The 25,709-nt window shown below is 31.8% G+C and overlaps 1 protein-coding gene across 2 annotated transcripts; it reads left to right on the plus strand.

Annotated features, from left to right (window-relative positions):
- Window positions 1–2,273: 2,273 nt before the first annotated feature.
- LOC132718063 (myb-related protein B-like) lies at window positions 2,274–25,709 on the plus strand. Of its 2 annotated transcripts, none has more exons than XM_060701678.1 (16): window positions 2,274–2,473; window positions 4,125–4,254; window positions 4,690–4,842; window positions 6,371–6,474; window positions 7,195–7,323; window positions 7,840–8,124; window positions 9,082–9,203; window positions 10,540–10,661; window positions 12,330–12,716; window positions 14,878–15,002; window positions 15,237–15,357; window positions 15,824–15,943; window positions 17,660–17,761; window positions 18,463–18,579; window positions 19,816–19,884; window positions 20,704–25,708. In XM_060701678.1, exons 1-16 carry the CDS (start codon window positions 2,451–2,453, stop codon window positions 20,824–20,826), a joined length of 2,232 nt encoding a protein of 743 aa, XP_060557661.1. In that variant the 5' UTR covers window positions 2,274–2,450; the 3' UTR covers window positions 20,827–25,708. The 2 variants fall into 2 exon arrangements, with proteins under 2 accessions (XP_060557661.1, XP_060557660.1); XM_060701677.1 differs by lacking the exon at window positions 2,274–2,473 and adding an exon at window positions 2,635–2,779 and having other exon boundaries at window positions 20,704–25,709.

Raw genomic sequence — 25,709 nt, forward strand, 5'->3', positions numbered from 1 at the left:
GGGTGTGGACGGGGCGTATACCTGCACATCATTTACATCGTTGTTTGTAATGCAACATCGGTCACTGTAATAAAAGATGATCTTATTTTATTTTTAAATGCATTGTAATATTAATACAATACATGCATATACACGCTTATTTTTGACCACAGAACTACGTTTTACACGTCTTTGTAAAAAAAATATAATTTCTAACAACATCTAGTGATAAATTAGAGATAGTCCCTTAAATCTGATGATAAATACTCGTATACCTACACAGCATGGCCTTGCTTTCAACTCTCTAAAACATATTTCTCGGAAGGATTATCGCAATATTTTATGTGATCATAAGCATTCTAAAGAGTTCTTTAAGAACTTATATAATACAGTATGCTGTATCATTTATATTACATGTAGTATCAAGTGGAAGTTAGAAAAAATGTTTACTTACCTTACATTAAAATTTATATTATATCACCTTTGCATGTCTGAAATTTCCCGGGGAATGCAAAAGCAAAAGAAGCCATCATTCAATATTCAAAGAAAGAATAACAGTCAGAAAGTTTCTAAGAAAATTATTAATCGTGAGTTTTAAATTGCCTATAGGAAAATGCAGGAGAAACGTCCATTTAAAATGTCAGTTCTTTAAAGAACAACTAAAATTGAACACTTCAGCTCGCATGTTCATAAAATCTGCAATTATGCATCTTAGTTGCATAAGAGGCTATCGTTTTTATCTCATTTTTCCCTGGGGGAAATTTACAGCTCCGGTAATTTTTTACAGAATCATTTTCTAATGATTACTTTTTTTATATCATTATTTTATTGATTATATAATTTTTAATGACTATATATAAATATGTAGGATATGTATAACAATTTCACTGTCCACTGTTCAAAGAGCATCTTATGAATATACTTATCATATAATCTTATAATAACTGCGATCTTATTGGTTCAAACAGTAGTCAACAGAACAAATCATATAATCATATTCACTGGATGAAATGGAATTTCCCAATGTTAAAATAGAATTAGGTCATATCCAATAACCATACAGGAAAGACAATTCAATGGCTCACTAGTCAATAATTGTATAATATAATCCTTATACAGATTTAATATTTTCATTATTTTTCATCTAATAAAATAAAACATAGATTTATTTACGAAAATCAATTGCTATCTATTATTATAGATATTAGGCCTATTATTATTATTATTATTATTCTGTCTGATGTAATTCATCGACATAATACCCGTTTAGAAAAAAAAAACTTTGTAGATGCGCCGAGAAAATGTCCATTACAGTACAGTAAACAAACATATACATCTTTTAAAAAATCAAAATTGCAAATTATTTAAAAATAAATAAAACTAACGCACTTACTTAAATTTATCAATAAAAATAATTATTTTTAGCTTTATTATTGTAGAATTTGATAAATGTAATTTGCGTGCCCGTTTTGCAAAAAACAAAAAACAAAAAAAAAGAAACAAAAACTAAGAGCAACTGGTGATTAAAGGTCATTGCAATGATTATGATCAAATTTAATGATATCGCTTTTTGATGAATTTTCATATCGTATCGATTTATTCAGGGAATATACATATACACATACAATTTAATCACATATATCAACTAGCATATATATAAAAACACACACATAAATGCAACAAAAATAATTATAAGATTAATTAATGAGTATGTTCTATGTAACCCTAGGATAGCCCATTAAGCTAAAAGCTTATTTCCAATGGGGTCCATTTTCTGTAAAATTATTACACTAACTTACATAATAATAAATAAGTTATAAAGAAGTTAAAATAAATGACAATTTTCAACAATCAAGACACATTTTTCACAAACAAAATGAAATAAATTTCGTTTATACTAAAACATATCAAGTACACATAAACATGTTACAAAACCTTATCATAAGTTACACATCAATTTAATAATAAATAAACATATTATTCACTTGTTTATCATTTTCATTACTTAAAAAAAGTTTTACTTTCGTTTTAAATGTTTGGATATTGTCAATTGATCTAATGTTGTCTGGTAAAGAATTCCAGTCTTTTATGGCATTGTAGAAAAATGTATTTTTAACATAAGAATCATTTTGACAATGTATGTGTACATTCGGCATTTACTCAAACAAAGTCAATATTGATTTTAAATTTCTTGTGCCCTTGCGCCAAAAAAATCTCCTTTTCATATTTTAGTCATACCGTAGGGGTTAAATTGACGAGGTAGCGAATTATCTTGCTACCGACGGAAATACCTGATCAACCAATCAACATCCAATTGGAATACACAGCGCGCAATTCAGTCTTCCGCCATAATAAATTATTGAAAAACTGCACCTTTCTTTACAATTTTAATATTATATTTGTAAATGTATGTGTTTTTAGTGCAAATTACAGTTTAGAAATGTATCACCGTGGATTTTTGCGGCGCAAAAATGAACGACAACCCCGAGGATAGGTAACTCAGAAAAAAAAAATCCGCTTCATTTCTGACATATGTCGAACTTCATTGTTTTGCGAAAAAAATCTTTTTCTATTATAAGCTGTTTATTTGAAGTTTTCTGATTATTAGACAAGTCTTTGGTATTGATAACAATTAAGGAACGATGCATTTCCAATTGTCACGTGTGTGACGTCACGATAGCACGTAAAGAATCAAACAATTTGTGCTTTGATGAATAAAGGCTTTTATAATTTGATTAATCAACATCAAGCCCAAGAAAATGTGTGCTCTTTTTTTATCTAGAAATAAACAAATGTTTAGGTAAGTTAAAATAGAATGTGCAATGTGTCTAGGATTTCAACTTGTTTATTTTATGGACAGTCAGTAAAGATATCCTAATGGTGCATTCCCATTAGGGTTGTGTATCAGTCAAAAAAATCGATACAATTTTTGTATCATTACAAAATGACCGATATTTGATACATCATTTGATATTTTGTTCAAATCACCAACAAGTTGGATCACTGTAAATGAAAAATACATAAAATTCAGGGTTTCTGTTGAGGCACATTTCGATCCTGTGTCCTGGATGCAAAATTATAGCCTAGAACCCTGAACTCTATCCTATACCATCCCATCTATCTATATATGTCAAACCCCTCACGGGAACGTAGACATGACTATAGACTAGTCACTTCAGAGAAAGCTACAAGATACAAGGGAATCCAGGAACTAGTCCCTCTCTCTTATTGAATAGACCTCTTGGTTCATTTACATGCCCAGTGTGTAGCACTGATGCGAGGATTACCTGGATTTCTGACCAGTACACCTCTAGTTAGATGAGAAACTCTGAAAGTGTCTCTGGAAAATCCCAAGGGTGTTACCCAGGATCGAACCGGGACCTCAGGAGTGACAGCCAATCGTCTAACCAACTGAGCTACCGCACCACCCTAATTACTCAGCAAGAAACCCTGAAAATTATTTTAATCAGAGCTCTAGGAGCTGAGTGATTTGAGCGACTTTAGCCGACTTAGTTATTTAAAGTTTGTAAACTTCTTAAACATCAAAGCGAAATCGACTTCAACAACAGGAGCACAAGGAAATGGCTCAATACAGTTATGTGTGCATCTAGTTAAAAGTCAGTGGTGTTTTACATGTTATTTGAATAGCAGTGGATCAAAACAATGCGCCTAGCACCTTTTCACTTCTCCCTTTATCCCTTTAATTTTATTTTTAAAGATTTGATTAAACCATTTATTTGTTTTCCTTTAAAAATAGTAAAAAAAAGTTAAGCATTGTCTCCGCCCAGTGATTGCTAGTAAAAAAAAGTTAAGCATTGTCTCCGCCCAGTGATTGCTCTTGTTTATACATTGTGTGAAGCATAACAAAGTATCAAAGATGTAGAAATAACTGAAATATTTCATGACAGCAGCTTATAATGTTGATAAATTTAAATACTGAATCTTGTTTTTGCTTGTTTTTAATGAATTAATTTTCTTCTGTTGAAATTCCATCTTGAATGAAAAATATTTGAAAATCATGCGAAATTCACCTCCTGCATGGACCCTGGTCCCAGTCTCAAAATGCTAACGAGAGCCCCGTAGAAGAAAAAAAAGCTCTGTCAAAACACCATGAAGTGGCATAAAATGATTATTTTTATTTCCAGTCTTTCAATAAAGAGTTTCTACAGTAGTGATGAAGATACTGATGATGCTGTAGAGTCATATGTTCTAGCCTGTCAGCAAATAAATCCTCATAAGAAAATATTAAACAGGGGACGTTGGCTTAAAGAAGAGGTAATTAAGCTTTAGATAACATTGTTTACAATTAAAGTCTTTGTCAGTACCCACCTTTATGTAAGCATGATGTGCACAAAGTGAACCTTTGTGTGGAGTTGTTATTCACAATTCTTTTTAACAGCAACATCTCTCAAATTACATTACACATTTTTTTATCATAAAAAATTGAACATATAATATTAAATGCAACTTTTTCTAGCCAAAAATTAAGGTTGTAAACTTTCCACAAGTTAAATGATGCCATTTAAGTAAAAATGATGTAAATATTTTCCCAGTAACTTAAATATAACTTTATATATCGTTAATAAAGATATTAGACTGTTGGTAGACTAGATTCTTTGCTCTGTAGTCCTAGGTTTATTTAGATAATATTTGTGCAATATGCCATACTGAACTGTTAGAAATTATCTTTTATAAATATTTATTTCACAGGACGAGAAATTAAAACAAGTTGTTGAGCAAGTAGGTAATCAAGATTGGAAGCTTGTTTCTAGGTATTTTCCTGATAGATCTGACTTGCAGTGTCAACATCGCTGGTATAAAGTACTCAACCCAGACCTGATTAAAGGACCTTGGACACCAGAGGTAATAAACTTATAAATTATAAGAAATCATTTTTCAAAAATTTCATACCAATCCTTTGCTTTCATTAAGTAATGTCCCACTTAAATAACATTTATTAGCTTCACTTTCCAAGTAAAAATTAGCCCCACCCTGTGGGGGGGGGGGGTACTGAAACAGACAGAATAAGGAAAATCTCTTCTGACTTTCTTAAACCCAGAGATATTGGATATTCAGCTTAGTAGTCTTAGTAGTACAAAAAAAAAGATTATTAAATTATATCTTATGGGTAAAAATGGTTCAACTGAAAAAAAATTGATATATTTAATTTGACCCTCCAGTTAAAATCCTGAGGGTCAAATCAGGCCTTTTGGAAATTTGAAGGGTCAAAGACTTGTTTCAAGGGTCAAACGGACACCTTGTAATATAACCACTTATTTAATTTTATCCATGAAATATTATAATTGGTGCTATATCATCATATAATATAAAAATAAAAAATAAATATGAAAGTGGGCATAGTCAAAACTCATATTCATTTTAAGGGACTTCTTTCGCCATTTTGTTTAAAAAATCTGATAAATAAAAAACAACTTTTGTTGAATTTTGTTTTGAAAACTATCTAGAATGATAGAAAATGGTCTAACTAAGAAAATAAATCCGAACACCAATATTTTTAATTCAGCCATTAACGCTGTACAGACGTTTAAAGATTTGTATAGTGACGTCACAATGAAGCGTCAAACAGCGCGCGTATATACAGGCAAAACAAGACCCATCTATAAATAATCAGTATATTTCTGTGCACTGTACAATTGCAGTTGCATAGCAAGCAAGGGGATTTCGTAACCATTTTTCTTTGTTAATAGAATGAAATAAAAAGGTAATTCTTTTCCTTTTCGTGAAATATGGTATATATTTTCACTCAACATGATTAAATGCCACATATTTTCACTCTTAATATTCCAAATATAATTTTTAAGAAAATAAACTACAAGATATTTGTTATGTAGCATTCACTAATAAACTTTCTAAAAATTACATATTAATCAATTTTTCATACCTGTTTGGTCAAAGGTCAACATTTCTTGTTACATATACATGTTGTTTTTTTAAATCTTCTCCACTGAAAGATAAAGGTCCAGAACTTAGATGTTGGATAGTTAGTATTGTCTGAATGATTTTCATATTATTAAGTTATCTGAATGTATAAATGGTACATGTAGTGTTTTGGTGAAAAACAGCTGAGCCCAGTGTGTGGGTCATTTATATTATAGAAATATATGCAAAAGGCCCATAAATTTTTCTGTTTTGAACGTTGAAAGCTAATTCTACAAGATATTTGGTATTAAGAATTGCCAAGAGAGTATCTAAAAAAATTTTTTATAAATCATGGAACTGGAGTTAAAAGTGCAAACTGTTTATCTGATTTTCCCCTTACTCAGGCACACTTTGGCCTCTTTCATAAAAATGATACTTTTTTTAAGCCATGAATCCACAAGAGGAAGTTTAATAATCACGTTTGGTCTTTTTTCAATTTTCTGTGTTTTAGGAAGACCAAAAGGTTTTGGAATTGGTGAAACAATTTGGTGCAAAGAAGTGGACAATCATCTCCAAATATTTAAACGGAAGGACTGGAAAGCAGTGCAGAGAAAGGTATAGAGAAATTTTTAAAGTAGAATCTAGTAAAATGTAAGATTTGGATGAAGTTATGTTTTGTATTTTAGTATTTTTTGTATTCATTAAGAAATGCAAAAGTTGGGGAAAAAAAAGATGTATAAATATGGCAAAAAAGATGAATAATTAAAGAATTAGATGTTTTAATGACAAGATGGCCAACTATTGGAACAAAAATAAGTTTAAAGTATGTGATATGATATTGTTATAGACTTACTGGTAAAATAGTCTCCTTAAAGATCCTGTATGTTTTGTGATTGATATTGTTACTGTGTGTATACCACACTTGCAAAAAGTTATATATGTATATAGTTATGCAAATAAAACAATTTTCAAACAGTGAAGAATATTTAAAATGTGTACTGCAAATATGTGTGAACATTATATTTAATCCATAAATTACATGCATTCATTTCTTTTTGGAAAATTTGACTTAAAATTGATAGAAAATAAATTTCTAATTACCTCCCTTTATTTACACGAAATGTTAAATTGGGAAATATCTTTATAAATAATGCTTATTGGAACTTACAATATTGACAAATCTTAATTTGAGCATCATATTTATGAAATAAAACCATGAAAAAAATGTGTTACAGGATCTTTAAACACATAATTACTTTAGTAAAGAAATATTGAAACATGCTTAAATGTTGCTTTGAATATTTCTCAAAATTTAACTTGTAAACTGTATTTAAGGTGGCACAATCATTTAAACCCGGATATAAAGAAGTGTGCTTGGAGTGAAGAAGAGGATAAACTGATATACAAATTACATCAAACATTAGGCAATAGATGGGCAGAAATTGCAAAGTTCCTGCCTGGAAGGTAAACTTCATTACAACTACATGGTCTATGTACACTACATGTAATAATAATGGAATGTCACTTCATTTGACCTTTACTGCTGTGGGTTTGAATTACATTAGGGGTTCTTTCATGTGAGGAATTTATTACTGTGGTACTACTGAGTGTTTGAAATAATGCACAAAGGGATACCTGGCATTTTCTTCCACTAGTAAAGCTGATAAGTGGTAATGTGACCTTTTAAGCTTTAGCTTTAAGATCCATTATTTATATGATTATTTAAATTCTTGCTATTGAATGTATGTGAATAGTGTTTTCTATTTATGTGCTTATTTACTTTTCATACACATATATTCTATTTAATCACATATATATGCATATAATGTAAAATTGATTTCGATATATACCCTAAACCTGCTGAATTTGTCTACTGGATTGGCTCAGCTATAGTTATAGTCCTTGTTATTAACAAAATCAAAAAATTACTTGAAAATAAAAGTCTACAAAAATCATATTTCACATTTTTACATTGTGTAGGACTGATAATGCTATAAAGAATCACTGGAATTCTACAATGAAGAAGAGATATGAATGTGAGCTGGACTCTGACATTAAAGAATGTGAATCATTCTTACCATTTACACCTGGACCAGTTGAGTTAGGGCACAATATAAAACCGGTACAGATAATGTATGGGGGACAAGAGTTGAAACCTGTCCAGCTTTTCAGCAGTTCAAAGAAAGAAATAGTTGAGAGGCCTAGTTTAAAACCCATGCAACTTTTTCAAAATGTTTCAAGGGATGTAGACAATGTGACAGTCAAGTAAGTTTAGTGCATATTTTATCAAGACAGTCATTAGTTTCATACTAGTGTGCACACAGGAAAGGTATTATAGATTTGTCCTCTGTTTTCCTGTCTGTCTAGAAATATAGCTATATGAAAAATATGAAACCTTGACTTCAGGTAAAAATATGTGTATGTTTTCATGAAAAATTAGTCCAGTCATGCTGTCTAAAACAACTTGAAAAATATTAAAATTAGGTTAAAGAATCTAAATGTGAACTATTTAGCTGCAGTATTGAATTTGAAAGAATATATTAAAGTTTGGCTTGCAATATTTAATCTACACCTGCTGAAGCCATTCTTACTAAAAAATCACACTTTAAAGTCATAATTTAAGGTCTCTATCGAACTGATAGGTTTTAACTGAATTATTCCCCTTTCTCAAGTAATGAAAATCAGATAGGTGTATATAAGACCTCAAAAGTAGATCCTTTAATACCTCAAAAATATACTAATATTGATCGAAAGATCAATATTATGGAATGCATAGATATTTTTCTTCAGGTTAAAATTGTAGTTGCTATGGTAATAACGGTTAACTTATGATATTAGAATATTCTTTGATGACACACAGTTTAGAAACTTGGTATACATGTGAATTAAATATTTCATAGTTAATGTTTACTGTCAATGCGACACTGACTTAGTCTAGGGCACAAAGTTTATTTGAATTTCTAAGAATTATGTCTTATTTATAGGAATAGTGTCAATTATATGAAATAACAAGACACACCTACCTTTTATATATATATATATAAAAAATGATATACACATCTTATTTTTCAACCAACAAAGTTGTACTACTATTGTATTACTGTTTTAACTTGAATCCTAAATGAGTAATGTATATTTGTAACACAGTAGTAATGTTTGGATGAATTTTCACATTACGTCTTTATAAATCATCTCATTTTCATCACATTTTTTACATTTCAGACAGAAATGTGAGGTAAAATGTAATGGAGGTTTTAGTGGACTTAACACATTGGACCTTGTCAGTGGAATAGATTCTGATACAGGTGTCACCCCTATCAAGTTTACAGCATTGGAGGAAAAAAGTAAGATATCCTAGCAATAATATCTGTAACATCATTTCCACTAATATGATCTTGTTTTTATTTTTGCAAGATTTTACGCTTTAACAACAACGAGAAATGGACAAACTTAAATGGCTCATTTGATAACTATACATTATTAAAAGAAAATGATAAGGTCAGAATGTAGTGGGTATTAAGGTCACATCAATCTCTAACTTCTAAAGATATCACTTGAAACTATATGGTCTCTTGGGTCAGAATTGTGTGTCACCAACCAAGACCCATATCTCTAGCATGGTATTTGCTTAAATTAATTTAGTTCCTTGTGAACTTAGAAAATTATAGGTTGGTCATATAGGGCTTCCCTGGTTGAATGGTCAAGGTTGTTGACTTAAAACTACTTGCCTTTCACTGCTGTAAGTTCAAATCTGGACAGACAGTCCTTTGGATTCTTTCATTCTAGCTAGTTTACGGAATGTCAGTGGTTCTACTTAGGTGCCTGTTCATGCCTGACATAATGCATGGAAAAGCACCTGAGGTCTTCCTCCATAAGAAAAACTGGACTGTGTTGGTGCAACATCAAACTCACCTAAAAAAAACTTGAATCTTGAATATTTTCACTTTTCTTAAAATCTAAGTACATTTTTCTCAAGTTTGATTTTCTTGAAATATTTTGGCTCATCTGGAGGCATGCAGCATAAAAGAAGTTGGAATACTTTTGAACAATTTAACTTTGTGTATTTTCATTTTGTATATTTTCCTTGTATCAAAAATTGTGAAATCTGTGTTCCCTAATAATTCTGCCAAGGCCATCATTAAAAAAATGTTTTTTTGCAGTAACGCGACCGACTCACAAAATTTGCCCCTACTCAAAATTTTTTTTCATGGTCAGGATAAAAAATTTTTTTTTTGAATCAGAAAATTATGCCTTGTGCTTTGTTTTCATTCTTTTAAAGGTTAATAGAAGAAATAAAATGTAGGTCTTATTAACTTAGAATTCAGTTATCAATTTATTAATTGCTACCAGATTATCAAAGCATATAATGTCCAGCATTTTGAAATTCCATGTTTATTTGGGAGTACAGTTCAATAAAAAAAAAAAATCGACCTACCTACGCACCTTGAAAATTCTGGGTCGGGTTACTGCAAACAAACATTTTTTTAAGGATGGCCCAAGCATTGTACAAAACTGTGCCCCATCTTTCCTTTCCTTTAATTATACTATCCAGCACTGAGAAAAGTTGAGTGGAGAAATTTTGCTTTGATATTTTAATCTGTCAGAAAGCTCATAAAGCCATTATATAAATTTGATTGATATATATGCTTAAAATATTGAATGTTAAACATTTTTCTGTAGAATACAGGTTTGATGGACATGATATCAACAAATTAAAAAGTCATGTATCGTTGATTCCTATAACATCTCCTGTCACATCCAAGTTCACTGCCCCAGCTATACTACGTAGGAAAAGGAAACATGTAAGATATGCAATTATTGTGAAGTATTCAGTTTTTGTAGTTTTTTTTTTTTTTTGAATTAAATCAGTTAGTTTTATATATGATTTTATGATGGTCAGACAGACAGGTCTGCAATGTTTGCTATTCAGTCTATCCATATTTTGAACATTTCTCTAATAATGATGAATGATTAATATACAGTGTCATCCATAAATACCTTTACACCCTTTGAAAATTACATTTCTCTTAATATACTAAGTATTCATCCATTTCAGAAATATTTTTTTTGTATCTATTTAGTATAAATGATGCTTAGTATAATAAATACAAAAGAAATTTCTGAAATTCCAGAAAATAACATCAATTCATACAAATTTACACATTTAAAGGAAATTGAAATTAGTTAAAAATCATGCAGACACATGCGACTTTATCTAATATCCAACAGATTGTGTTTTCATTTGATTGTTCATGTTTTGCCTGTGACCTTGTGCAACATTAATATCTATTTCAAAAATCACGAATGTCTATTTTAAGGCAATAGGCCCTTTTGGGGTCTGCTAGAGTGGGTGTTTTTCTACTTGCATTTATTGGCATACCCTACGTTTTTGCAGAGGTTGGGGTCTGACATCACCCATACACTGTATACTTTTCCTTACCATTTGCTATTGTTTGGCTCATGTGAAACTGTGTAACATCATTACTATTGACAACAAAACCAAGTTTAATCATTTAAACACAATTGTTGTAGAAGGTCCCATGAAGACTTTGTCAGATTATGTGGTACCAACAGTCAGGTGCACACAGTCAAGTTCCATGATTATAGTTTGATGATGTGTTGATGTAGTGTTGTACTAGTATACCGCAGAAATTATCTGGAACACTGCATGATGGCATGGTTTGCACTGAGGGACATTACTGTTCCTCAAGCACGTTTGTTGTAACAAGTCAACAAGTAATGGCACCAGGATGATGGTGCACTGTGTTACAGGATCAGTATAGTCACTCAGTGAAAGGAGGGACATGTAATGGAGTGTTTAGAGACCATTTCAGTAATCAGACTGCAACTGCAGAAATGTACTGTACACCATTAAGAGTGGCGTACCCCTGGCAACCTGCAAGATCTTGAAACAAATAACTATGATCTTGCACAAATATTAAATTTTATCTTTGTCAAATGCTTATTTAGAACATGCCAATCTTTTATTCATGCTAATGGTGCATGCAATTATAATAAGATAAAGGATAACCTATGTAATATTGTGGATTTCTGTTAATGTATGAAAATGTAAATATATTTCATGTTAATTCTTTAATTGACCGTAAATAATAATGCTTTTTAAAGTTTACAGGCAATTACACTCGTCTGGTATAAAAATTTATCTCAGAAATGTATAACATTTTTGTAAAATGTGCATTAAGCTAATTACAAGAGGTTTAAAGGTATTTACAGTGCTGCATCTAGAATTTCAAAATTATGGGGGATTGTCCCCCACTTAACTGAAAAATGTTTTGACAGCTATGTCCGCTCAACAATGGAAATAGAAAAAATAAATTATTGACGAATATTGCGCAGATCAAACTATTAATTCACCTAGATGCAACACTGTATTTATAATTGGCACTGTATTTATTAAAATGGAAAATGTAATGTTATATAAATCTGATGTGTTTAAAATATCCATGCAGGCAAGTCACAAAAGAATTTTACCAAAGAGCAATATTAAGGAATCGTTTCACACCCCAGAGAGAATGGAAATGAAAGAGCAGTTTTCTAGGGTGCGGCCCTCTGAGGATAAAGAGAAAGAAAATGTAGATCCAGGCAGAAATTTGTTTCTACAATATCAAAATAATTCTACAGTGACAGTGAACAATGACAATAGTTACGAGGTTACCAAAAAAAATCAAATAGGTGATGTTATGCAAGTTGAGAATTGTGACAAAACTGTGCCGAATGTTTTAGAAAATGAAAGTACTGGAAATATTTCAAGTGGCTGTGAACATGACTTTCCTAAACGAGGATCTTTAACACCAAAAGGAACACCAATAAAAAACCTTCCATTCTCACCATCACAGGTAAAATTTTACAAATAGTTTTGATAATATTTATGTATGAATGTTGTTATTACTGAAGATTGGTCTGTTGGTCAGTACTCTTCCATTTTTTTTCTTAAGAACTTACTGAAACTTTTTTGTTCATTTTTAAGCCACAGATGGATAGGTTCATGGGTGCAAGTTTTCCGGCATGTGCCGGAAGTTCCGGTTTTTCACGTGCCGGAGGGATCATTTTTGCAAATCACGTAAATCCGTTGAGATATTTGGAGGGGTATGGTGCGGGTCTACTCTTTCGAACTGAGAAGTACCACCGATTAGAAGTTCATAATCGAGAACGCTATATAACATACGGATGCTCACGGTTGTTCTCGAAGCGCCAATAGTAAACTTTCGCGGAAACTGCCGATAGTTTCCAAAGATATACGAGATGTTTACGAAAACATGTATTATTAATTCCGGCATGCAATTTTATCCGTGAATTTATTACAACGATTTAGATTGGCGCGCTAATTATAATCATCCAATGAAAAAGCGGCTTCGTTACCGTTCGGCTACAGAGTAAACAGAAAGTAATTATACAATTTGTTAGTCAAAAAGAAGTTTCTACACGAAGGATTTAATACAAAAGATATCGAGAAGACCTCAAAAAATAAATGGAGATGGGAATGGTTGTCTGTATGTGATCGAAACGGGGATAACTACGGAAACTGGCTGGAAAAGCCAGACGTTCCCGGCGTAGCTTTCTGCACTGTATGTAGAAAATCCATCAAGTATGGATCCAGCGGGAAAAAAAGAATTAAATGCACGCAGACGATCCAAACCATATGAAAAACAAACTTACTGTGAAACATAACCAGGCTTGTTTTAATTATCTTTTTTGAAAACAATTTATTGTTTGTATGGAATCAGGGTCAGCTCAGCCCTAATTAAAACGTAAACTCGGTACAAATCAACTCAATTTTCAATTTATTTATATATTGGTTTGTTTTATCACTCTTTACTGTTGGAACCACAATATTAAATAGTGGAAACAATATATGAATGCACATTTCTTTTTGTGTTGAAATGTTTTTGTTTATATAATTAAGAAAAAGAGAGAGAAAAGAAGAAAATAATTATGTGAGCAATATTTAAGTGAAAATACTATACTACAGTATGTATGTTATCTGGCATGTAATCATTCAAGGGAATTGCATTTTAGGCCTTCAAATGTGCTATAATGCAGGAGCTTCCGGGGGCCTCCGGCCCCCTGGACCCCTGGCCGGGCGTTGCCCTGGACCCACCGGGGGCCCTTGCGGCCCCCTGGCCCCCAAACAAATAGTTCAGGTTTTTCAGAATTTTTAACTTGCACCCATGTAGGTTGGGTTTGGTCTGTTTGTCACAACACTTGAACCTTAAAAATACCATCGAAATTCTTCCATCTTTAAATGTCATAGGTTTATACACATTGATGAGTTCTATCCGCCAGGCACTAGAGGTCATCATTGGGGGCATGGCATTCATTTGAACATAGCTCTTGTTCATTTATGAGTGATTGATAATGATCTACAGGCCTTGACAAATTTATCGAGGCCTGATCTAATATTGAGTACTTGAGTTGAGGAAACTGTAAATACATGTAGTCTTTATTCAATAAATGAGGAAAACTTGGAGTTATCTTAATGTCATGTTACATAACTGACTATAGCAATTTCTAATAGTATTCTCCCATTCCCAAACTAACCTTGCTTATCCCTAAATTCCAAGTCCTGTGTTAACAAAGAAAAGATCTGGATCAAGATTAATATTTGGATTAACAAAATGTAAAAAAAAATGCATATATTTGCAAAGAAACAGACTATTTTGGGACAAGATTAGTGAATTACAGTATAAAAAAAAGAATCAAAATAAGGATCAAAATCAATATGGTGATCAATTTTTAAATTTATGTGCATATCATGTAAAGTAAATTTTTTCCACTAAAATTTAATAAATATGTTATCTTTTCCACTATGTCCACTTTTGTCAAGTTGATATTGAAAATTAAATCAACGGGAATTAATGGGAGATTTTTTAAGTTTAGATCCTTATTCTCAACTCTCAGTGAACTTAGGGCCTGGTGTTTTGGAAATTTTATCTTCTAATGAAAAGTTATATTTTATAGACAATGTGATTGGAGAACACATTACAATTTCAATTCTAGTTTTTAAATTCACCTGAAATACCATTTGGGAAGGTGACATCAACACCAGTGTGCAGTAAACTTGCTTCATCAACATCTGGACATGGGTCAATACTAAACACACCTGATGTCAAAGTTACTGACAGGTATGGACAGTGCTCACCCTTTGAAATTTGCTTTCTGTAAAATATTTCAATATAGAAATTAGTACTACAGCCATAAATTGAATGTAATTCCTTGTACAGTTATAGAAAGTTTGGTTATTCTAAATGAATTTATAAAAGCATGTTGATAAAAGTCTAGAGAAAATATTTTATGCTATAAGCTTTATTGCATTAGTCATTTTAAGGGAATAACTAAAGTTGTTTTTACATGTCTAGTTCTAGTGATAATCATACACCAGTTGTTCCAAAGATATTTTACCAAGCCACACCCAGAACTCCAACTCCGTTCAAGAATGCCTTAGAGATGATTAGACAGTCGCACATGAATAAACTTATAGTAAGTTGTCTTAATGATATAGATTGCTCTTTGATGATGTTTTAATTTGTAAAGCCAGGAAACTCCACTGAGGTTTTCGACATGGCAAGACTAGAAGTATCTTTTTAAAGACTTGTGTATCATTTAGTGAAAGTTTGGACCAAGAACTTGTATGAAAAATTTCAGATCATTCCCTCACTCTGTTTTCCAAGAATAGTTTTTTTGTTTTTTTTTGCAGTGACTAGCTTTTAACTCAAATTGGGCTTAGAAACACATTTAAATCAGTAAGAAATATAAAGACAATTTAACATTTTCCAAAAGTATACTCATCTGTTCACTAAAACAAGTTATTAGATGTACCTAGCTATAATATCTTTTGTCATATAAACACTTGAGTATTTAAGCATTAATCCATTCACTAAACCAGTGGTGATTTTAAAAGAATAAGAATCAAATGTTTGATAGAAGTTATTTTATTTTTTCATAGAGTCCATGTCAGCTAGATGATGTGGAGGCAATGATCCGTGAAGATACTGGCTATGAGGCAGACATGTCAACTTCAGAGTTTGTTGATCATATCAATGCTTCAAAGAAACAAAGCAGAATGGTTAGTTATGCTCACTTTTGGACTGTTGAAATACTTTTTTGGTTCACGCAAACCTGCGAGTGTTTAAGTTTCAAGGACGGCCTAGTTCGAGTTAACAGTGTAATGAAGTTTCAGAAACATAGATGAAGTCTGACTGTATACAGTAGCATGTTAGTTTTTAATGGTATGAGATAAATAGACATTCTTATATGAAGCAAAAACATAAACCGATAGTATTTGTTAGCATACACATTTGAGCGCTAAAAACAGTTAGTGTGTTATAACACATTATATTTTTAAGTAAATAGGATAACAATAGCTATCAATCATGTGGACAAGTTCCTTATCACTTTAAAATGTCTTGTATTATATATACATTCATTTAATTGCTAGCTATCTTGTGTGTTTCATTTGTTGATTCACATAATCACAGGGACTACCTAGGATTTCTTTTTATTTTATTTCACGAAATAATAATAACAATGCGTAATAAGTAGGCCTATACATGAATATGAAAATATATACATGTATACGGCATATGCTTGTAAAATGAACAAATGTATATTTGAACATCCCTGTGACATAAGCACATAGTAGTATTTAGCACAGCATACCTACAGTTTTTACATAAAAATGACGATCATTGAGTCTCATTAACATAAATGATCATAAGCACATATTAGCCTTACACTGTTCTCATCTGCTACATAGGAATGAAAACTATATTGAATTCTTAAACTTTTGTTTGGAGGTTCAACTGTTTCTGACTAACTTCCTTTAAACACCGTGTGTTGAGGTAATAAATCAAAATACTGTTTTCTGAGGCATGATTTGATGCAATTAATTAACAATAAAAGTTCTTAATTCATAATGATAATCCAAATTCTATCACATTTAAAGATGAATGATATTTTAAAGTATTTTCAGCGAAGTTTTTGCCTGACTATGCCCTAAAACGCAGTCCATTTAATCATTCTATCATTCTGTAACTCCTGGCCCCGTGTTCACAAAGAAAAGATCAGAATCAGGATCAAGTGATCCTGATTTTATTTTCATTGTTTTATGTTCCTAAAATTTATCATATTTTGCTAGAATTAAATGGTACATATTCAAAATGTAAGAAAATGCTGATTTACAACGAAACCAACCTATTTTTGGATAAGCACAGCAAATTACAAAACAAATACAAAAATAATCTGATCAAAATAAGGATCAATTTTAGGATCAAGATCAATATTTGGATCGACTTTAAAATGCTAGTATCTTACAAAAATAACAATAAATTTATTCTAAAATTTTGTAAACATGTTATTTCAAGTCCAGTTTTACCAAGTTAATATTAGATATTTAATCTATGAGGATGAGCAAGGGATAAAATATGAGTTTTTTTAATTTGATCCTGATCTTGATCCTGATCCTTAAATCTTTGTGAACACGGGGCCAGGGTTTCATGAACTAAAATGCTTGATTATAACAACTTTTAAAGCGGTGGCATTGCCAAGTGGTTGGACTAGTATTCTAATGATTGCAAGCCGCATGGGTTTAAATTGTCATGGGCAAGTCGTTGTTTCCTTAAGTTAAGCAATAAACTTTACACACATTACTCAATACTGATTGGTCTTAGGAACGTATTTCGAAAGTGTGGTTATAAGCTATTGGCTTCCTAAATAATAAAACTAAAATAAATTTTGTGTAAACCAAACTGATAACTATTATTATTATATGTTTTTTTTAAAGCCTTTGAGAAGGGCAAAGCAGTCATTGAATCAGAAATGGCCAGCCAATACAACACCATTTTACCCCAGCACAGACTCACTACTTCTATCTCCTGAAACACCTGTAAGTTTTTAATATTTTTTTCATTTCCATAATATAAAATTTTACTCTTATTACTATATGACATGTTTCAATCCTTTTGGGGGTAACTCTGTAACTCTGGCATGGATTTTATATGTATGATTCCCCTTTTAGAACTGAAATGATCCTCGTTTCAGTATTATTTCTTATAATTGTGCCCCCACTTTAGGGGGAGCATTTAGATTTACCCTTGTCTGTCCGTCCATTCTCATTTTGTATCGCACGTAACAATAAAAGTATTTGACCTAGAGTCATGAAACTTTGCAGGAATGTTGTTCAGCATGTGAAGTTGTGCACCTGGGGTTTTGCTTGTGGATTAATTCTGTTTTGTCATAGTTATTGCCCTTGACTTAGTATAAATTTGCAATTTTCAACTTGTTAGGCCTGAAAGTTTACAAGAATGTTGGTCAGCATGTGTACTTAGGCACCTTGGTGTTTGTTTGTGTATTTATTCTGTATTTGTAAAGTTCTTTCCCTTTACTTAGTTAAAAATTTTTTTAGTTCAACTTGTAAAACATATAGCCCAAAAAATATTTGACCTAGAGTAATTAGGTTGACAAAACAGTGGAGTGTGGGGGCACCTGTGTCCTATGGACACATTTCTAGTTTGACATGACACGTAATAACAAGATAGTTTTGAGATATGATTAATGCATAAAGTGCTGTATTGTTATGGTTTTCAGAGCAAATCTTTGATTGGAGATACAAGCATTCTGTTTTCTCCTCCATCTATTATTAAAGACACTTTACCAGACCAGGAGTCAGAGGATGGTTTTAACATGCCAAACAGAAAAAATACGGTAAAACACTGAATATAATTTTTTAATGTAGTATCAAATAAAAATATCACCTGAGGAAATATGTACTTTATATTGTTTCTCTGTTTGCTAATTATAGGTTATTTAACAGTATGGAAATATATTTGAAAGAGAACAAAGCTAGAGAAACTTATATTGGACATGCCACCAGGCGAGTCTTGTATGATTTCTAAAGCTGTGTATAAGTCCATATATATTCCCATATTGTACTTGTTTAATGTTGAATAACATGTTAATTCTATATCCAAATTATATGAAGGACTTAATGTGACTTAATATTGTTAAGGTTTGACGTTGCAAGGCTCCCTTAGTATAATTCATTCAGATACTTTTGTAGCTGTCTGCTATTATCTTGGATGTTACATGGAAAAGGCCAAATGGACTTAACTGTCAGATAATAGGATAATTATATTGAATGGTTAAGTGGTACAATTCAAAAGCAATTACTTGATGTTACTTATTGATAAAAAATGATATGAGGTTATATTCGTTGTTGAGTGCAATACAGCTGTCAAATCTATATTGGATGAGTCTAATAAAGGTTTTGCAGCTGTGTATGAGTCCAGTTTTATACAATGTGAAGTAACTATAGATATTGAAGCAAGCCTTTTAATATGATGTATCTGGTTATACATTGAGACAGGCAGTTCATAGAATAGAACCTCTTCAGTGTATTTAACAATAAATGATTGCAGTTATTCAGGGATGAAAAAATATTTCAGGCCCACTTGTCCTGCTTATATTACTAGCAGGCTACATTTTTAGCTCACCTGTTTCAAAGCAAAACTTTAATTCAAACATTTTAAAAGTTATCAACATGAAACCTGGACTTAAAAAATGTTATCAAAATCAGTTATTGTAGTTGTTGCACTAGACAAACATTAACATCACATGCCATACTCTTGTTCTACTCTGACATTCTTCTGCAAATTCTATTCATAAATATAAGCTGATAAATGAAGCTTTATAACATACTGATATTATTGGATTATTTCATCAATAAAAACATAATTGTTGATGTGTTTTATTTTATAACAATTGATTCATACACATTTTATTTAAGAGTCTTTAAATGAAAAGTGCTTACATCTGGAATATTTAATATGTTTGATAAGTGATCATTGTATAATTAGATTGAGCATTTTGATTTTTACCTTCCGTGGCATTGTGATTAATTTTACATGTTAAGTCATGATATATGATCTATATTTATTACAGTCTAAGCTGTTCAAGAAATCCAGTAAAAAGATTCACTTCAGTAAGACACCAACAAAGCCCAGAATTAAGGTATAATATATTCATCTCTAGTTGTTAAAATACTAAGTTTAAAACAAAAATTAACTATGGACTAAGAATGTGCTATTATGAAGTTAAGCAGTGTTCTGAATCATGTTTAAACATAAGAAAACTACACATTGAAATAAGCTATTGTGTAAAAAGCTTTTAAACAAAGCAAGATTGCATAAAGGAAATATTGGAGGTACAAAATGTTGGACAGATTTGGGGGGTAGATTTGTTTTTGCATGTGTGTTCAATGTTGTGTTACATGTAGCTCCAAAACTACTCGAGCTCGTCGACAAACTTCTTCACAGAAATGTTGGTCGGCATGTGAAGTTGTGCACCAAGGGTTTTGTGTGTGGATTAATTTAGTTTTGTAAGAGTTATTACCCTTGACTTTTTTGCAATTTGTATCGCGCATAGCTCAAAAAGAATTTGACCTGGAGTCATGAAACTTTACAGGAATGTTGGTCAGCATGTGTAGTTATTGCTTGATTTTATATTCTTTTTAGAATACTTTAGGATATAAAATTGAGATTTGAAATTCTTGCTGCTTTTTGCAGCTCAATATTTGGAAATCATGATGTCATCATTGCAAAAATTGGATGTCTTTTTTATGCCCAAACCACTTACAGGTGGGGGGAGTCATGTAGAATTTCCTTTGTCTGTATGTCTGTCATACTCTCCTCCTGTCTATTGCCTGATAAAACGTTTTGTAAATCTTTCAATGCCTTAAATATGTATTGTCGGTGTTATTTGAAGTTGTGTGTCATCAATTTTAAATGTTTGTAGGAAATATTTTCTTTATAAAAGATGATTTTCTTGCAGCTTGATACACAGTTTGAAGTGGTGGCTTGTGGACGAACAGATGACCAGCAGCTGATGACAGAATTAGCCAGACATATCACAAAAATGCATAAACCTCTCGTACCAAGATCTTTAAAACTTTAAAATAGTGAAGTGTTGTATTTGCTGAAACATTTAATAGTAAATTCTGATAAAAGTTAAGTACAGTGGAGGTTTGCTAGTTTGCTTCCGGCAAGCTTTCAGTTTTCTTGTTAGATTATTACAAACTTTGGATATAACTGATAAGCTTGTATTAACATATTTTCTGTACAACGCATATATTTAAAGATGTGTTGAGATATTTTTAACATTTGGGTTTTGTGCTAAGAGAATGGAGACTGTACTTGAGACTGAATATTGATAACTTTTTATCTGAATTATAGATTTAGCCAAGATTTGATTGTGTGATATACAGAATGTAAAAAAATGATTCTACACAGTTACATTAATGAGGTTGTTATCAAAAGTGGTTAATTTAACAGATGAACACCACATGCAGTGCTTTTGTTTTCATTCTTGTGTTGAAGATACATGGTGACTCTATAAAGGTCACGGTCACTTTGTGTTTAATGTAAAAAATTTGTCTGCTCATTAACAGTAATACTATTTGAAATACATACTTGGTATAATTCTGACATCTCATGTTTATATTTATGCTGTGCATAAAACTATATAACAAATATTGGGGATTTTACATCACAGTATATTTTGTATTAAATGTATATTAAATTGTATATTTGTCCAAGATTTCATGGATTAGCTGATATGTTTTACAGAACTAGGCCAGCCTATACATACAGGTAGTCTGTCCTGACACTATACTGTTGGTAACTTTATATTTTGATATTGAAATCCCTTAAACTTTAAATGGTCATGTCCATTCCACAAATACAGTAGGTTAAGGTTTAGGAAATAATACTGTTTACAAAAGAAAGCTCTGTTAGTTGGTGCATCTATGTATTGTGTATATACATGTAGCAGAGGAATAATATATTACATAAATTATACTGTAAGGATATTGATATGTATACATATTTGATATCCTTCTATTTAGATATGTTTTCTTAAACTATGAAAAGGCACTAACTGATTATATATATTAAAAGGCACATTATGCCTAAATAATTAATACATTTTTAAATTGCCAAACATTAGTTTACTAATGTTTAAATTGTCAGATTCTAATCACCTGAAAAAAGTAGTGCTGAATGTAACATTATTATGTCACTAAAGTAGCACATTGTAAACAAAGTAGTATTTTGACTTCCATACAAAATACTAATTTCAAAATTAAACTATACTGATCGGGGACCATCAACCGGACACATTTTGAACATTTTCCCATACAGATTTCATAATTTCAAACCTAGAGACCTAAAATTTAGACACAGTACAGTTTGGTTACTAACAAACTTGTTTGTTTATTTCTGATTATATTGACACTTATATCTGAGGCTTGTCAAGGCGGGTATCAAAATTACCTAAATTGTCTACACTACAGTACCATGTGTCGGGACAGATATGTACATGACATGATTTAATTCAGATAAAAGCTTGGGTGTTTTAATTTTTGATTTTTAACATAATATACAATATTTCAGAAACAAATGCTGAAGTTTTGGATATTGTATTTTTTACTCTGCAAATGATTATAGCTGGTATGTGAGGTCAGGCATTGCTTTCTTGACGCCCAAATTTTGACGTCAACATTCTTGAAATAGACATTAAAATATTACCATTAACGAAGGTTGAAATAAATTCATTTACTTAATTATAGAAGAAACATACATTTATTGTTGATAAAAAAGTTAGACAACCACTGAACAAAGAAAATACTAAATTAAGCATTTTCGCGGCCGTCCGGGTTTGATGGTTGTCCGGTTTTGGTGGTCCTCAACCAGTGCCTGTACTAATTGCCAATAGCAACAGAAACAGAAGGTGGTTTACGTGTTTCTCCAATGAATAATTTTTTTTTGAAACCCGGACACCAATAATAAGATGCTTTTGGAAGATGAAAATAAAAGCCTTTTTGGGGCATAATGGGTCTTTATAATAGGAATGCTGAAAAACTAGTTTTGACAGTACTTTTTGAAGTCAGTGTTAAAATTGACAATAATGATAAATTTGCATGCCAATAGATTTGTTTGTTACTGTTTTGTTGATGCTTTATATTTTGAAGTTTTATTTTCTATTTGATTTTGTGCTATTCATACAAAAATTTTATTTTATTTTGTTGAAAGGTATTATCTTTATGTTTCTTATGTTATGTATATCTGATGAAAATACATGAGGTAATAAGTGTAAATTGAATATTTTTCTGATAGATTTTTAATGATGTATAAGATTTAACACGTATCCTGCAGGAACCATATGTGATTAGCCTTTGCCACCAATTTAGAGCCTGGCTAGGTGTATAATGTGACCAGGCACTATACTGCTAAAAGCTCAGATATAGTATTTTGATATTGAAATCCCTTAAACTTTGAATGGACTGTTCCAGCAGGTTAAAGGTTAATTAGTTATGTAAAGTTTAGATAAGGACACTGTTACCTGTATACTTAGATATAACACCTTTAAATATAACACTAATAACATGTATGCTGACATGACCTTGACCTGTAACATATTTTGGATTTTAAGAAGAATTTTGCAAAAAATTACATTCTTAAATACTAAGATTCTTTGACAAAACATTTATATGCACATCATGAAACACTGGGGTTATGTTATTTCATGACAAGTAAGTGTATATATAATTATAGGGATATTATGGCCTATTTATAACAAAATCAATAGCATATTTAAGATACACTTGCTCCTCACTGCTGTGGGTTCGAATCCCGATAGGACTTGGATTTTTTTCATGTAAGGAAGCTTTCCAGGTAGCTTACGGACCGTCGGTGGTTCTATTTGGGTGCTAGCTTGTGCCTGAAATAATACACGAAAGGGCACCTGAGGTCTTGCTCTACCACTAAAGCTGGAACGTGACCTGTACTGTGTCGGTGTGACGTAAAACGGAATCAAAAAATCAACATTCTCTTTTATTACTGTAAATAAAGTTTAATATGTGTAATATAGAATCATTTTATGTATATGAAATACTAGTATAGGGAATGTCGCAGTCAGCAGTGTCCTTGTGACTTTAAACCTAACTATATGAAAGGGGGGGGTATGTACATCTGTTCACAATTTACCTTGATTGATAAGATGTCTCACTTTAAAGTTCATGAGGCATACAAGTCATTCTGACATTTCTTGTTTTTATTTTAATAATATATAAATTATATATATGTTGTAAATATATTTATATTTTGTTATTTATTTTAGATGTCATTTTACTTTAGGAATAATTGGTTGTTTTTAGCTCACCTGAGCAATGCTCAGGGTGAGCTATTGTGATCGCCCTGTGTCCGTCGTCGTGTGTCGTGCGTCGTCAACTTTTAACATAAACAACTCTCCTCTGAAACCAATGACTGCACATCAACCAAACTTTACAGAAATGATCCTTGGGTGGTCCCCTTTCAAAGTTGTTCAAATGGTTCCGGTCTGTTGCATATGTAGGTCACAGGGCCAGAAAAGGATTTCAAAAAACACAAAATTAAAAAATCTTCTTATCTGAAAGTACATGGGCCAGAGCTTTGATTTTTGGTATATGGTATCATCTATGGGTCCTCTACCAAAGTTGTTCAAATTTTGTCCCTAGTGTCAAAATTGGCCCCGCCCCGGGGGGTCATAGGTTTTTCTAATTTGTATATAGTAAAATCTAAAAAAATCTTCTTCTCTGATTTGGCAAAGGCTACAGATAAGATATTTGGCATGAAACATTGTGTAGTAGACCTCTATCAAGATTGTTCAAATAATGGCCCTAGGGTCAAAATTGGCCCCGCCCAGGGGGGTCATTGATTTTCATTACATACATATAGTGAAAACTTGAAAAATCTTCTGGTCTGAAACTAAATGGCCTAGAGCTTTGATTTTTGGTATATGGTATCATCTATGGGTCCTCTACCAAAGTTGTTCAAATTTTGTCCCTAGTGTCAAAATTGGCCCCGCCCCGGGGGGTCATAGGTTTTTCTAATTTGTATATAGTAAAATCTAAAAAAATCTTCTTCTCTGATTTGGCAAAGGCTACAGATAAGATATTTGGCATGAAACATTGTGTAGTAGACCTCTATCAAGATTGTTCAAATAATGGCCCTAGGGTCAAAATTGGCCCCGCCCAGGGGGGTCATTGATTTTCATTACATACATATAGTGAAAACTTGAAAAATCTTCTGGTCTGAAAGTAAATGGTCTAGAGCTTTGATATAAGTTCTATGGTATCATCTGGAAGTCCAATACCAAAGTTGTGCAAATTTTGTCCCTAGTGTCAAAATTGGCCCCGCCCCGGGGGGTCATAGGTTTTTCTAATATGTATATAGTAAAACATAAAAAAATCTTCTTCTCTGAATTGGCAAAGGCTACAGGTAAGATATTTAGAGCTTTGATATTTGGTCTATGGTATCATCTATAGGTCCAAAACCAAAGTTGTTCAAATTTTGTTCCTAGAATTAAAATCAGCCCCGCCCTGGGGGTCATTGATTTTCTCTATATGTATATAGTAAAAACTTTAAAAATCCTCTTTTAAAGAACCCAAAGAGCTAAAGCTAAGATATTTAGCATGAAACATCTTCTAATGGGTGTCTACCAAGTTTGTTCAAATAAAAGCCCTGGGGTCAAAATTGGCCCCGCCCCAGGGGGTCATTGATTTTCCCTATATGCATATAGTAAAAACTTATATATATAACATAAACAACATCTCCTCTGAAACCAATGACTGCACATCAACCAAACTTTACAGAAATGATCCTTGGGTGGTCCCCTTTCAAAGTTGTTCAAATGGTTCCGGTCTGTTGCATATGTAGGTCACAGGGCCAGAAAAGGATTTCAAAAAACACAAAATTAAAAAATCTTCTTATCTGAAAGTACATGGGCCAGAGCTTTGATTT

This window comes from Ruditapes philippinarum, unplaced genomic scaffold (assembly GCF_026571515.1).
Source record: "Ruditapes philippinarum isolate M1 unplaced genomic scaffold, ASM2657151v2 ctg1120_1_1_1_1, whole genome shotgun sequence".
In the NCBI taxonomy this organism is placed as follows: Eukaryota; Metazoa; Mollusca; class Bivalvia; order Venerida; family Veneridae; genus Ruditapes; species Ruditapes philippinarum.